A 14326-nucleotide genomic window follows, 5' to 3' on the forward strand; every position below is an offset into this window, starting at 1 on the left:
ACATGAACAAGACAAAATTACTAGTCTTCTGTGATTTGGAGGTGTTGCAAAACCAGGAGCCACATAGAGAATCTGTGGGCAATGTTAATTTTATTTCATAAATTCAGAAGCTAATGTAGACTATGGGAGCCCACGATTTTTCTCTGAAGGACATTTTCAGGTCCAATCGCCACAGTACCATCAAGTTATTTGGCGCTCTCATCAATTTCTGGTGCTACAGGTGAGATGGATATTGTATGTTACGAGATGTGTATTGACATTTTTTCTTTGTACTCAAGGAAAATACTTATTATAGGTAGGCAGAAAATACTTGTTATGGGTAGGCCAGACAATAATAGAATGCAACAACAAGCTTGAAAATGAATTACTGATAGAAGAGATGAACATCGAGGTTTTTCTGCCCAAATTCTCTTATGCAAAATAATTGGTTTGCTTCAAATATTTTTTTGTAAATTTAATTAGCTTAGATTTGCATATTTTTATTTATTTTTTTATGGATCTAAACTGGAACGATAATTAAAAGAAATTGAGGCAGAGTGACAATCAAAGCAACTTCTAACTTAAGCACTACACGCTGAAATTAAGAAGCTGCAAATGGATTTCAGCGTCTTTGGGAAACAAGGCACGATAAAGAAAACAGTTCTTCAAAGTAGGATTGGGCAAATTATCGTAACTCCATCTCAATGGCTCGAACAACTCCTCATTAACATGAGGATATAAACTCAGAAAATTTGGATCCCCTGTTTGCATCTGCTTTAAAGCAAGTTTCCAATCATCCACAGGTCTTCTCCTCAATGTAGCGGCTAGTACTCGTATGGCTAGGGGCAAACCTTTACATTCATCTGCAATTTGTCTCCATGTATTGCCTTCAAAAGCTATCTTGCAAAACGAATCGGCAGCTTCGTCGAGGAATAGGGTTTGTACTTTCATGGACTCTTGTGCACCCATTTCTCCAGCCTGGCGAGCAGAAAATACAATCTTGCTTCCCTGCTTATTGACAAACGCCATGCCCAATTGATTAATATCGAAGAATCTCTGTAAATCATCTAAGAACACAAGAACTTTCTTGTCCCTCAGAGAAGCAGACAATGATGTCTTCCTATAATCAACATCATTATAGCTTGGTAATTCATGCTTGATTTCATGAACAGTACAACTCTGCAAGTCGGCCAAATTAGGGAATTGACCAACTTTAACCCAAATCACAAAATCAAAGCCTCCTCTATTAACCTTGAAAACGTTGTATGTTCTTTTTAGCAATGTTGTTTTACCAACCCCTCCCATTCCATATATACAAATTAAGTGAACGACCCGCTCTCCCGTAGCTTCTCAGAGTTAATCTTAGACCCTGCCAATTGAGTGGTTGGCTCCACCTGCAAGAGTATTGTATATTGTTGTTGCGGTGTAGAGACACTAGCATCTGAATACAGAGACTGAACTGTATCATTAAGGAGACCCTTAAACAGCTCATCGGAAGTTTTTTTCCAGGCTTTTATCAGTTTTGAGACTTTACACTTGGAAGGGTCGCAATCAGTACATTTCCAAGGCTTTAATGAGTTAGTGATGAGCGTAATTCCTTTACCAATTTCAGCTTTCGTCTCATCAAGCTGAGATTTCAGCAACCGCGACGGTGTAATTCCTTTACCCATTTCAGCTTTCGTCTCATCAAGCTGAGATATCAGCAACCACGGTGGCATAATTCCTTTACCAATTTCAGCTTTCGTCTCATCAAGCCGAGATTTCACCAACCACGGTGGCGTAATTCCTTTACCAATTTCAACTTTCGTCTCATCAATCCAAGGTTTCAACAACCACGGCGGTGTCTTTTTTTGAGCTCAGAATTGATCATTTATATGCTCTATGAGCACTGAATAAACAACAATCTGATTTGCAGGTTGAAGTGCATGATCTCTGGGAGAAAATTAGCTAGTATAATAATAAGGTAAAATCTTGGATTTTGTGGGCTCTTTTCCTTTTGCAGAATTTAGAACTTGGAAAACCTAACTTGGATTGCAATGTCATGCATTTTTTAATTTTAAAAACCTTTAAATCTATTATCCTTTGGTTGAATGCTATCACCCAATACCCAATACTTACGAGCTTTTGGATTTCTCCGTTGTATCATTATTTCTACTTGACTTGCCAACTATAAATACCTCTCATTTATACTAGGAATCGATCAAGTAGATATTGCTTCTCACCTAACAGTGCTTGGTTTCTCAAAACATGATATGTTTGCACATGTTGAATACGTCAATACAAATGTATAATCAACACTGCCTTAGAGACCACCAAACTATGCCTCTTAGACCACGGTGCCTCCACTCTTGTTTGCACATGTTAAATACCTAAATACAAATGTATAATCAATACTGCCATAGAGACCACCAAACTATGCCTCTTAGACCACGATGCCTCCACTCTAGCTTCCCCTATCTCTATTTCTACTAAATCCCAAAAGTAACAAATCTCTAATATGATGAAAACCTGTATACTCTCTCTAGAAACTGACCATGGACAATTTTACTGAAGCATCTTGCATCTAAACTCTTGTTTAAACCAACCTTTGACTCAATGAAAATTGTCTCTGAAATCATACTTTGAACACTAGCCTAATGAAATGTGCTAGCCCTAAACCCTCCAGTATAACATGGAGAAAATATGGGGGTTAACAAGAGGGTAGACATGAAAGGATTGAGATGATTTAGGGAGGAAAATAATTGGTACCAAAGTAAAATATTATTGATAGCAACAGATTAAATGTGTACAAAAAATGATCCATACTGCAAATCAAAAGATACATATAATTATGATAATGGTACATTCTTTCTTGCAATAAATAACAATATGATTATACTGATGAAATCTTTAATTAGCAAGGGGATATTACAATTTTCTCTCCCTCCCGAGATAGGTAAGCATAGGCAACATATCAACCTTAGTGCCAAACTCTATAGAATCCATATATTTTTTATACAAACTCATTTTGGTTGCAAATTTTGCCACTATATCAATTTTAGACTCTGTCAACTCTATAAGGTAGAAATTGGTTGATGCACCATTAAAGTCTTCCATACATTACCTTTTCCATAAAAACCTGTGAGTGAAATAGTGCTTTATATTTCCTTGCCATTTTGTTTGACAATCAATAAATCTCCTCAAATTGCCACCTTCTAGCTAATGTGACCAAGCATGAAGTTTGTTTATTGTAAATTGGTCCATACCCACAACACTCAACGAGATATACAACTTTAAAATACATGTTTCACTATTTCATTTGTTTAAAATGTAAGAAAACCATTGGTTAACCCTATTTTAATATTTTATGAATTGCACTGGCAACAAGGGACTGATTGATTACAAACTAGCCTAAAATTTGGGACTTGAAAGATGTTATGACTTCAATATGGTTTGACACTATTTTATCCATCTGTCATTCTTGTCCTAAATTGTCTGAATCTTGCTAATTCTTCCTACTATCTGGAGGTAACTCATATCCTTTAATGTACTTTGTTGGTTGCATAGTAAAGAAGTGCTTGCCATATGCTATCACCAATCCTGTTGATTAGGTCTTCTCACCTCTACTTGTATATTAAAGATACGAGATTTTAGAATAATAACTTACAAAACTCCAATATAGTAGTGTTTCCATAGATATAAAGCATGGGGAGTAAATTTCAAGTTATATTTTCGACTAAGAACCCTTCTTCCTATTCCATAGTCTCATTGAGTCTTAACCCCTTCCTAGAGAATGTTTTGGTTAGAATTAGGAAGATATCCTAACTATCATTGAAGTGAGGGAAAGGTTCAAATATGGCTCACTTCCAACTCCCAAAAGGTTTCTTTGCCTTTTAAATTTCCAGGACAACTTCCTTGAAACAATATGCTAAGCATACCAAATTATCGCAAATATTTGCAATTCTGGCAATATAAAGGATCTAGCTTATCTAAAATGTCAAAAGCCCTAATGATACTGACTGCATGTACATCTGTCTCTAAATGGTGTCTAACTAAAGTTGTTGAGGAGCCTTTCCATTGATTTCCCTTGTCATGCATTCACTATTGCTGAAATTGTTGTCGATATTCTAATTGACTTTTAAGTTTGGGGAAGGTCCAAATAGATATTGCAACTAAATCTCAATTGTGTCTTGGGCAAACAACTTTAAATTTCTAATACATCTGCCTGGAAACAATCTACTAAGTATTCTAGTTTCTTGCAAGTATTAGCAATCTTGAAAATTTAAAGATATTTAAGGTATTAGACTCAAAAGGTCCCTTGATTTTGGGTAAAGTAATAGGCATCTCTAAAGGATAGTTTAACTAAAACTTGCCATGGATATAGGTTCTACAAGCTCTGCGGAGGATGAAGGGAGCATCAAATGGTAAGAACAGGCATGAAAAAATGCCACTAGAAATAAAATCCATCTTTAATCAGCTCACAAATGATGCCATGAAACTAATGGATGGTGGTGATTTCAGTGAAGTAAATGATTTTCATTTTGACTGTCAGCCTTGGAATTGCCTTGTTAGGTTTTAGATAGTATGGGTTTATCTAGTGTGTACTAGTTTTCTCTGGTGTTATGCATGTGTTTCTTGTGCTCAACCTTATTTTGGTAGTCATACGTTGATTTTTCTTACATGATATTCCATCTGCATATTTTTTTTATAGGGCATCAAAATCAATTTTGTACATGTCTGCATTTTCTGTAATATAATGTTTAGATGTGATAGTGGAGGCTACTTATAGTTAATTGGTGTTGGATTACTATTCTCTAGATTCCTTTGCTCATATGTTTAAGCCTTGGTGTCTCATAAATGTAGATGTATATCAAGAGAGAAAGGATGCATTTGAATGAGAAGCTGGTAAGTAATGTCACATATTGTTCCCCCCAATAAGTCCATGTCACCTATTGTCCCTCCCAAAAGGGATAGAAGCAAACTTGTCCTATTGTTTCAGTTACAACACTTCAGGTCTAGGAAGTTGGAGTTTTTACAAGGGATCAGTTTCCCCTTTGCTAGTAATTAGGCTTCAATTCAATCATATTCCTTTGATTTTTGTCATCCATTCAACTTGTTTACCTTCCACAACTTTTCCTGTGCTTGCCTTTAGTTTATTTGAAACTAATTTGCTTTTATGAAACCAATATTTATGTTGAATTAGATTTATCTTATTTTTAGTAGCTTTTGTTACCTTGTATAATTTGTCTTACAACCAAATTGGTAAAATCAAGTGCATGGGGGACTATATGGTGATGTATATCGTGGTTTTTACTCTTGTAATATTTGCTCACATATTTGAAAAGAACAATGCAAAATTTGTCCAATTTTTTGCAAGAGGTCACCAATTATTGTCTTCTTTCCCACGCTGAGTCAATCATTTGAAGACCCAACTACGTGGTGTATGATACACCAACAGAAAAACTATTGTATATCCTAATAAAATACTAAAAATCAAACTGTAAGGTTAAAATTTGTGTTACCATGATATGTATTAGCCAAAATTTTGAAAACCCAGTATCTGGAAATGGCAAGGATACATCAAGTACAAAAAATGTATTAATATTTTTAAAATTAAAAAAAGATATTAAGAGTTTTGAATTAAAACCATTCATGAATCACAAGATCTAAACTAAAGTCATTAGGTAATTTATAAATTTGAATATGAATGTTGACTTGAAGTTTGATGAGCTATGCAATACACTCTTACAGTAGGACAAATGGAAGAAATAGATCTGTAGAAATAGTGAGACAGAGGGTTTAGAGCAGATCTTTGCAACCAGTGTCAATGGGAAAGGAAAATGGTTAAAAAAGAAAGGTGAATGTAATGGTGAAGATGCAACTAGAAGTTAGAATAACATATGCCACTATAGCAAGGTGGGCCATATGAAGAAACATTGCAAAAAGAGGATGGCTGATAAAAAAAATGGTGAGAGAGGGCCTCAGTAGAAGGCTTATGTTGGGATCTCATAGCCCTTCCTCTAGGGAAGAAACCCATTGGTGGAAAATGGGTATACAAGGCCAAGGGAAATGTAGATGGCACACTTAACAAGCACAAGGTTGGGTTGGTCGCAAAATGGTACTGTTAGCAAGAGGGCATTGACTATGAGTAGAAATTTTCTCCTACAACAAAGATGAGCACCACCCAATTAGTTCTAGCCATGGAAGCATAGTTTGGTTGGAAGATCCATCAGATGGACGTGAAGAGTGCCTTCCATCAGATGGAGATTTCAAGAAGAGGTGTATATGCATCAATGAGAGGAGTCTTGGGTTCCAGTGGAGGAGCATCTTGTTTGCAGATTGCAGAAGACTATATATAGTGTAAAGTAGACACCTTGGGCATGGTACATTAAGGTTGACAGATACTTCGATGAATAGGGTTCCAACAAAGTCCTTCAGATTCTAATTTGTATGTCAAAAGTGTTGGTAACGATATCATTCTACTGGTCATTTATGTAGGTGACATTATTATTACAACTAGTAAGGTTAGTGCTATTAAACAAATGAATTCTAATATGAAAGATTTTGACATGATTGAGATAGGCCTCCTACATTACTGTCTAGGTGTAGAAGTTTGGAAAACAGGGAGCAAACTTTTTGTCTCACAAAAAGAAAAATGCTATAATTTTACTTGACAGGTTTAGAAGTGAAAAATCTCATCTACACCTATGGAGATAGGGCTGAAACTTTTAGTTAAGACTGACTCTAAAGTAGTTAATGAATCAATTTTCAGGCAACTAGTGGGGATTGTGATATATCTTGTTGCCAGTAGACTAGATTTGAGTTATTCCGTGAACTTCATTTCTAGATTCATGATAGCATCAAATGTAGATATTTGGACTATAGTGAAGTGAGTGTTGAGATATGTGAAAGAGATAATTGAATATAGAAGAAGAAAAGACCCTAGGTTGTGTTGGAATAGAATACTAGATTGGGTAGTTTGTGTGGATGATAGAAAATCAACTTCTCGATATGTATTCAAGCTTGGCGTGGGTGTAGTCACATAGGCTGGCAATAATGCAACATGCATTAGTTCCTTCATTGACAAAAATAGAATATCTAGGATCAATGAAAGGAAAATTTGAGGTAGTTTGGCTGAGGAGGATGATTTCAGAAATGGTGTCGCAGAAAAATCCAACACCCCTATTTTGTCACAATCAATGGGTGCTCATATTATCCAACTATCATGTTTCCCATGAGCGTACCAAGCATGTTGAGATTCACTACCTCTTCATCAGACACCTTATAGAGGATGGATCTATTGAATTGCATAATTGTACCACAAAGGATCAGACTACAGAGATTTTCAACGAGTATTTGGGTTCCAATAAACTTGATGTAGTTAGCAGATTGACCAGTAAGAGAGGGTGTTAAAATAAATATTAGGTTATAATAGTCAATTAGATATTAGACATGGGCATTAATAAAGTCAATTTCTACTTTAGGCTATTTTATACTTTTATTCTTTATTTCACTTTAGTGTATTTTTTGGTCTATCCCACATTCATAAAGTGGATTTGACTTGACTAGCTTGTAGCCCTTTATATCATTATTAATGCAATCTTGATTTTCTTTACATGTTCTTGTTCTTGTTACACTGAAGATGTGGTGATAATTAGATACCCAAAACTTGTATAGAGCAGTGGCAAAAACATGTATGGCTATTGAGTCAATTGTTATGTGCCCTAGATATCAAACAACTTTTTGCAAATTTATGACAAAAGTCACAAATCAATGCAAATGTTGTGTAGCCATTGATAATAGGATGACAGCCACTATAGAAACGTCCTTGTTAGGGCACATTGTTAGACCTAGACTAAAGTTGATGTAGGGAAGAAATAAAAAACATCTGCATGTCCTTATATTTGCAGATGCACGAAGATGTGTGCAACCCATTATTGTTGTTTTTACATATATTCAATGGTTGATGAATTAATTCCATTGTTTTTTTGTTGGAGTTATTTATTTGTTTTAAGAAATTATTGATGAATTTTGTTCATTAATGATCAAGACTATATTAGGGATGAAGTATCTAGTTTGCCTACCTACCAAAAAACCTTGAGAGCTGCCAAAACACTATCCAATTTTGTTCTAGAAAGCATTTTGAAGATTTAATTCTTAAAATTATGTGCATGTTAGAATTTACCTTGTGATTAGTGAAAACCAATAGACTTCCAGTTTTAATTAATTAACTCAATTAGGTTTTGAGGCAAATGGTACATGAGTTGGAATTCTTATCTTGATAGATTGTCCAACTTAATTCCACTAAATCCTTTTATTGATGGAAAGAGATGGCAATTGAATAGAGTGGAAAGATTGTTTTGATGAGTTTATGGAAATATGCCCTTCAAAATGATGAAAATGAGAGTATGATGGAGAACCAACAAGGACCTAGACCTAGAGATGAAGAAATTTGAAGATATGACATGTAACTGGGAACTTGGTTACCATCCTAGACAGCCAACAATCACTATGGCTGGTTACCCAGGTGCCTCAGTGGATGGTGGTAGATCAGTATGTGGTCTTAAGAAATTTTTTAGTCATCCTTGTAAAATTTGGATTTATTTTACTAGGGGAGATTGGGGGGATTTGAGTAATGATAAAATGTGTTATTCAGTGTTGGGGCATGGAGGGGTGGTGGTAGAGTGGTAACACTCAAAATTTTTGTTTCAGTAATATTTTCCACTTTATATGTGACCAACTTAATGTTAGATGTTTTAGTTAGATGTGAGGTGGTTAAACCATCCTACTCACTAGTGTTAATATATGAATATGTCACCTAGGTGTTTTAAGTCAATTATTATTTATCCTCTCTACACCATTCCCTATGTAAATCATGCACCTTAATATTGTAGAAATAACTGCCAAGCAGACTTCTCTAAAATTTTGCTGACATCAGCGACTGCTTTTTGTATACATCTTTATGTTTTTCTCCCCTCCATGCTTACATATAAAATTTAATATTTAGCGGTCTTATTCTAGGAACTTGAAAGGTACAATTATTTTGGAAACCATTCTTGAGAAAAGAGAGAATTTTGTTACAAATTCATACTATGGAAAGTGTAAAATATATTCCTGCTGAAATTTTTACTGCAGACATATTTATGAAACACGGGGGCTTTTGCATGCAATATGTTACTGTCTTTTCCTAAATTTTCAATTATTTAAGAAGGAAGATGTAGCCATATGCTCTAATCACTTACATGCACGCCAAATTGCAATGCATGGATATGATATGATTAGTAGCATCATAATGTCATATCTGTACAACTATATTTTTAGTTTTATCTTATTTGCATTCTCTACTTCACCCATACACAGGGGAATATGAACTGGTGCTTTAAAATATTACATTTCCATTCTGATATACTAGGGATTTACGTTTGCAATTTTGATCTTCTTATGCTTCTTTATGTATTATCCATCCGTGCAGTGATTGTGTTGCTCTAGTTGATAAATTTCTTTTTCCAATAGTTAAAAAAAAGGAAAATACCACTGTAAAATTGCTAGTCAAGTATAATTGTTTATTTCCTTGGAAACTATGTAGGTGCTTGATAAGGATGGTGGGTTTTTTTCAAAAGGTAAGATTGGCAGAGGAATTGGGTGGCAAATCCATGGGGTGCCCTATCATAGTGGAGAGTATGAGTCAACCCCGACAATTGCTTGTAGAGGTCATTTAAATTCTTAGATTAACAAGGTTTTTATATCCACTCAATAACTCATTTTTGTTATTTTGAGACATGGTTTAACATTGTCATGATATTTTGTGTTGATTTTCACCAATATTGTAGATGCTTTGTAAGGAGTGGGGGCTCTTCCTTGAAATAGATAACATCATTCGATGCTTGGGGCATATGATTTTAAAGGGAATCATGGAAGCTGGCAGTGAGAAGATCTGGGCGCGCTTTGTTGTTGAGGTAATGCCATGGTTGCAAATAATATAATTAATTCTTAGACCTTTGATTCCATGTAAAGCTTACTCTTTTATTTTTGTTTGGTTGCTTGAGCTGACCCTAGACTTCAAGAATTAGCATTTGGATTTATAATAAGAACAATGTATGCAATTTATTTTAAGCTTGAGAGTGTTTCTAGAGTTGGAGAAAAGTGCCAAACCAAAGAAATTGCTACAGTTGATGCTTAATAACTAACAGTTGGAGATTGTTATTGAGAATTTGATAATGTATTTTTGTAGACCATAAGATACTTTAGATATAAATCTCTATATTTCACCATATGTTCTCACGTATGTTTTGGCATATAAAATTATGAGGGCACCCTAGCCTGATTTTTCGTGTTGTGTAATTTGGCAGTTTCATGGTATTTTTGCACAATAGTGACTTCTTAGATTGGAAGTGAAACTCTAACAATGTAAAAAGATCAATATTGTTCTAAGAACCACAAAGATATTTTAAAATCTCAATTTTTATCTTTAGTGAGCCCTGGACATGCATGTTACTAAAGACTATTTGCATTTAGCCAAATATGAGGTAAATCAATGAAATTGTTTTGGGAGACTTAGTACCCTCACTCAAAGATGTAAATTAGAATTATGGAAGTGTAGGAAGATGCACAAGGAGAAATAATATAACACTATATTTTATGGCTTCTCCATAGGTACATGTGCAGGAGGTTGTGTGCAATCAGGTCAGGCTGTAATGCAGATTTTAACTTGAGAAATGCGATTTTTCCACTTGGCATGCAATTTTGACACTTTGGAGTGCATTCTAAGTATGGAATATGATGTTTCATGGGATATAGGATAGCCCCTTTTCCTTATCATCCATTAGGTTTGCAATTTATGATCATGGCATACATTTTTTAATGCAAGTGGACATTTTGGCACTATGAAAATAATAGATAGAAAGAAAATTTGGTCTTATAGAAAGAATATTTTAGCCCATGGGAGTATAAATCAAGGTAGGAGATGGTGTCAGTGAGAAATATGAGTAGGTTTCCCGTTAGATGTGGCATGACAAAAAGTCATCATAAAGGTTAACTTGGCAAATTACCCATTCCAAAGACCTCCAAGTATGGGATTAGTGATCAAGTTTGACTTTGTCAAACTCAAAGATGACATATTGCATGGTAGGATACTTAATGGTTTGGGAACTTTCTTTTAACAATTAAGGCCCAGAAGGAGAATTGTCATATTTGACACTGTAAAAAAGATTAATGTTGAGGGTTGCAAATTACTTCCTTGATCACCAATTGGATGAGAGGAATGATGATCATCTTTGACTTGATCAAAGGGATAATATGTATTTATTGGAAAATAAACGTTGATTTTTCCAAATGGTCAAGGTTAGAAATTAGATAATCATTTTATACTTTGTCAAAACAATCTACATTGAGGATATTGTAAAATCTGTAAGGCGCAGATTTTTTGGGGTTTAAACCTCCAAAATTTGCAATAAGACAAAAAATTATCTCTAACGGCAGTGAAACATATGGGTAGCCATGGTTGTACCATTCATCCTTTTCCATTTTCTATAGATCAGGCATATATGTTAATGTGTTGCAACTAGAAGTTGTTATTGATTAGTTTGTATCTATATTTCATGCAGTGTAATTATTTCCCTTTATACTTTTGCGTAAAGCAAGAGTAGGAGTCATGATTCGTTGTGTATCCTCTGCTAATCTTTGTAAGTTTAAAACAGTCCAAGATATCATGTTTAGACTACTCTGTTAAGAAGCTTTGGTTAATCAAACTCTTGGTTGTTTTTCTTACATGGTCCATTGATGATTATGGTTTGAAGTGAAAGTTAATTCATCCTAAACAATTTTATTCCACATTAATATAGAAATTTTGTTGATTTGAGTTAGATGATATATTCTTATAATTAGAATTCCCTACTGAAAATATCCATCATTTGCAATAACTTTGGCATCTATGTGCAAGTAAAGGAATCCATCACCCAATGAGAAATGACTAGTCCTAATTGAGATCCATCTTATTAGTCATTGATATATTCAAAACCTTGTTCTGTGATCTAAAATATTGCATTTGAACTCAAATTTGCATATCAGAAACGATGGGAAACCACCCTATAGCTAGAAAGCCTCTAGCTATGAATATGAATTCAAATTGGGACCAACCTTTAAAAGGTTGCTTAGCTGTTGTAAACTCTATGACCAATCCTAGTTAACATGTTTAACTTCATACCTGAGACAAAATGTGGAGAGAGATCTTCAATTAGGGTAACCTCTGAATTGGAAGACATGAGTTGCCTATTTATATTATGGTACAAGTTTTTGATTCAAAGAGATGAGTTTTCAAAAATTTATATCCCGGTGGAGAGCATAGTCACAAGACATGGACCCAAGAAACATTGGGCAAAGTCTAAAAAAGAAGACCGATTTGGATTCCCCAATAGAAAATTGGCATAAAATTCCATAATTAAAATAAATTCTAAAATAGTGGTTTTCCCAGTTGGTAAAAGTGAGATGTTGAAATTTCCCATATTAGTGTTCAAGCCTCTTTGATGACAAAATTGCATTTGTGCTTATGGATGTAGCAACACAAAAAACAATGGCTGGAGTCAGATGCAAGTTCTGAGCATCTTTTGGCAGAATAAATGCCCCTCACTCACAATCTCTTAGTGGATACTATTGGTTTTGATTTGTCTTTCTTATCTAGCCACATTGTGGTAAGAGGAGGCTAGTTTAGATTCTCTCTTCGAGACATACAAAAAGGGAAAATTTGTCAAAATATGTTAGAGTAGTCATCTCTATCAAACTTCTTTTTCAAAATTCAGGGTCAAGCTTGTTGACTAGCTCAGGAAAACATAATTAAGCTCATTACATCTTGGCCAAAATTGACAAGATTTGACTAAGCTTGGCCCAAACTCAAACAAATCAGACATTTAGAAACAAATTTGGGAACTCTTACTTTAATGTTGGATTGTAAGCATAGAGTGTAGCACAAAACCCTAATGCCATACATAGATGATTTATTCTAGAGGACAATAGACAAGAGGTTAGGATTTTCTTCCTTTTTACTAAAGAAGTGAATGCCATTTTATCAAGTGCATAATCAATCATGTTGGGTTCTTTTTTTTCCTCTAATCTTTGAGTACATGTGGACACATGTTCAATTAGTAGATTTCGTTGCTTGTTGTCTTTTTGCTTATCATCTTTATTTTGCCCACCCAAATCTTATTCTCTATGGATCTTTTCGTTATCCCCTAGATCTATTCTATAAAGGTAGAGGGGGGATATTTTAAAATATGTAATTAGGTTTGGTCTTCGTAAATATGAAATGTAATCTTGATTCTTTTATGTTGTAAAAATAAAAGAAAAATTATTATTATTATTGTAGCATGGGTTTCATGCTCAAGGTCATTTTATTTATAGTCAAGCACCCATTGAGTGCTTCTAGGGTTTTTCATGAAGTCAAGAAGTCAATAGAGTCATTTTCACATGAAAAAGACCCCATTGGGCATCTTGTAACATGTCAAAAGAATTATTTTTGTGTATAAAGTGTCAAAATACCCCTCCAAGACCAAGTCGATCTGGCAGCTAAGAAGTCGACCTCATTAGGGCATGTACTCCTCCTTGGAAGCTTATATATTTTTCCCTCCACCCACTTTTCATAACTTCCATAACAATTAGGTAGGGACTTGCAACTTCGATGTTTCTTTGCTTGTTTAGTAAAATATTGCGAAAACTTTAATTTATTAGAAGTTGTAGAATTTACAATTTATGATCTTTCAAGGTCTAATTTTTAAAAGTCTAATTATTTAAAGGGTGCTAGCTCAATGGAAGAGCACCTGCTTTACAAGCAGGAGGTTGGTGGTTCAATTCCATCATGCCCTGATATCCATATGGAATGGCGACGATTAATTTTTGGTGACGGAGGCTCTTTTGACCATCACCAATGAGCTTATGGTGACGTTTTTTGACCCTCACCAAAATATGAAATGGTGACGGTCAATGAATTCCACGATATATACGCATCAATAATGACGACCATGAAAGGTTCGTAACCATAAATCGTTGTTGTTGATAATAAATGGTGACGATCATTGTCCGTCATTATAGCCATTATTCGTGACAGACCTTGAATGTCACCACAACACCTATACTTTTGACAATGCAGCTTTTGGTGATGGCCAATGAACGTTGCCATATATATGTACCAATAGTGACGGCCATGAAAGATCCATCACAATAAATTGTTGTTGTTCATATGATGACAGTCACTATCCGTCATTATAATCAATATTAGTGACGAACCTTGAACGTCACCATAACACCTATACTTTTGGCGACGCCACCTTTGGTGACGTTCAATTTTTAGTGACCAAGGTTATGGCCCGTCACCATTTCT

The 14326-nt window shown here is 34.8% G+C and overlaps 1 protein-coding gene across 1 annotated transcript; it reads right to left on the reverse strand.

Annotated features, from left to right (window-relative positions):
* Positions 1-567: 567 nt before the first annotated feature.
* LOC149234646 (putative disease resistance protein At5g05400) lies at positions 568-1284 on the reverse strand. Its single transcript, XM_089368329.1, has one exon. The coding sequence runs from the start codon at positions 1282-1284 to the stop codon at positions 568-570; it is 717 nt and encodes a 238-aa protein (XP_089224455.1).
* Positions 1285-14326: the final 13042 nt, after the last annotated feature.

Source organism: Pinus tabuliformis, chromosome 8, assembly GCF_031772625.1.
Source record: "Pinus tabuliformis cultivar Carrire ecotype Pingquan chromosome 8, CPIR1, whole genome shotgun sequence".
Classification (NCBI taxonomy): domain Eukaryota; kingdom Viridiplantae; phylum Streptophyta; class Pinopsida; order Pinales; family Pinaceae; genus Pinus; species Pinus tabuliformis.

Bases quoted from the DNA above. Each gene is read 5' to 3' on its own strand.
- LOC149234646 (XM_089368329.1), bottom strand. From the start codon at position 1,284: ATGGGAGGGGTTGGTAAAACAACATTGCTAAAAAGAACATACAACGTT.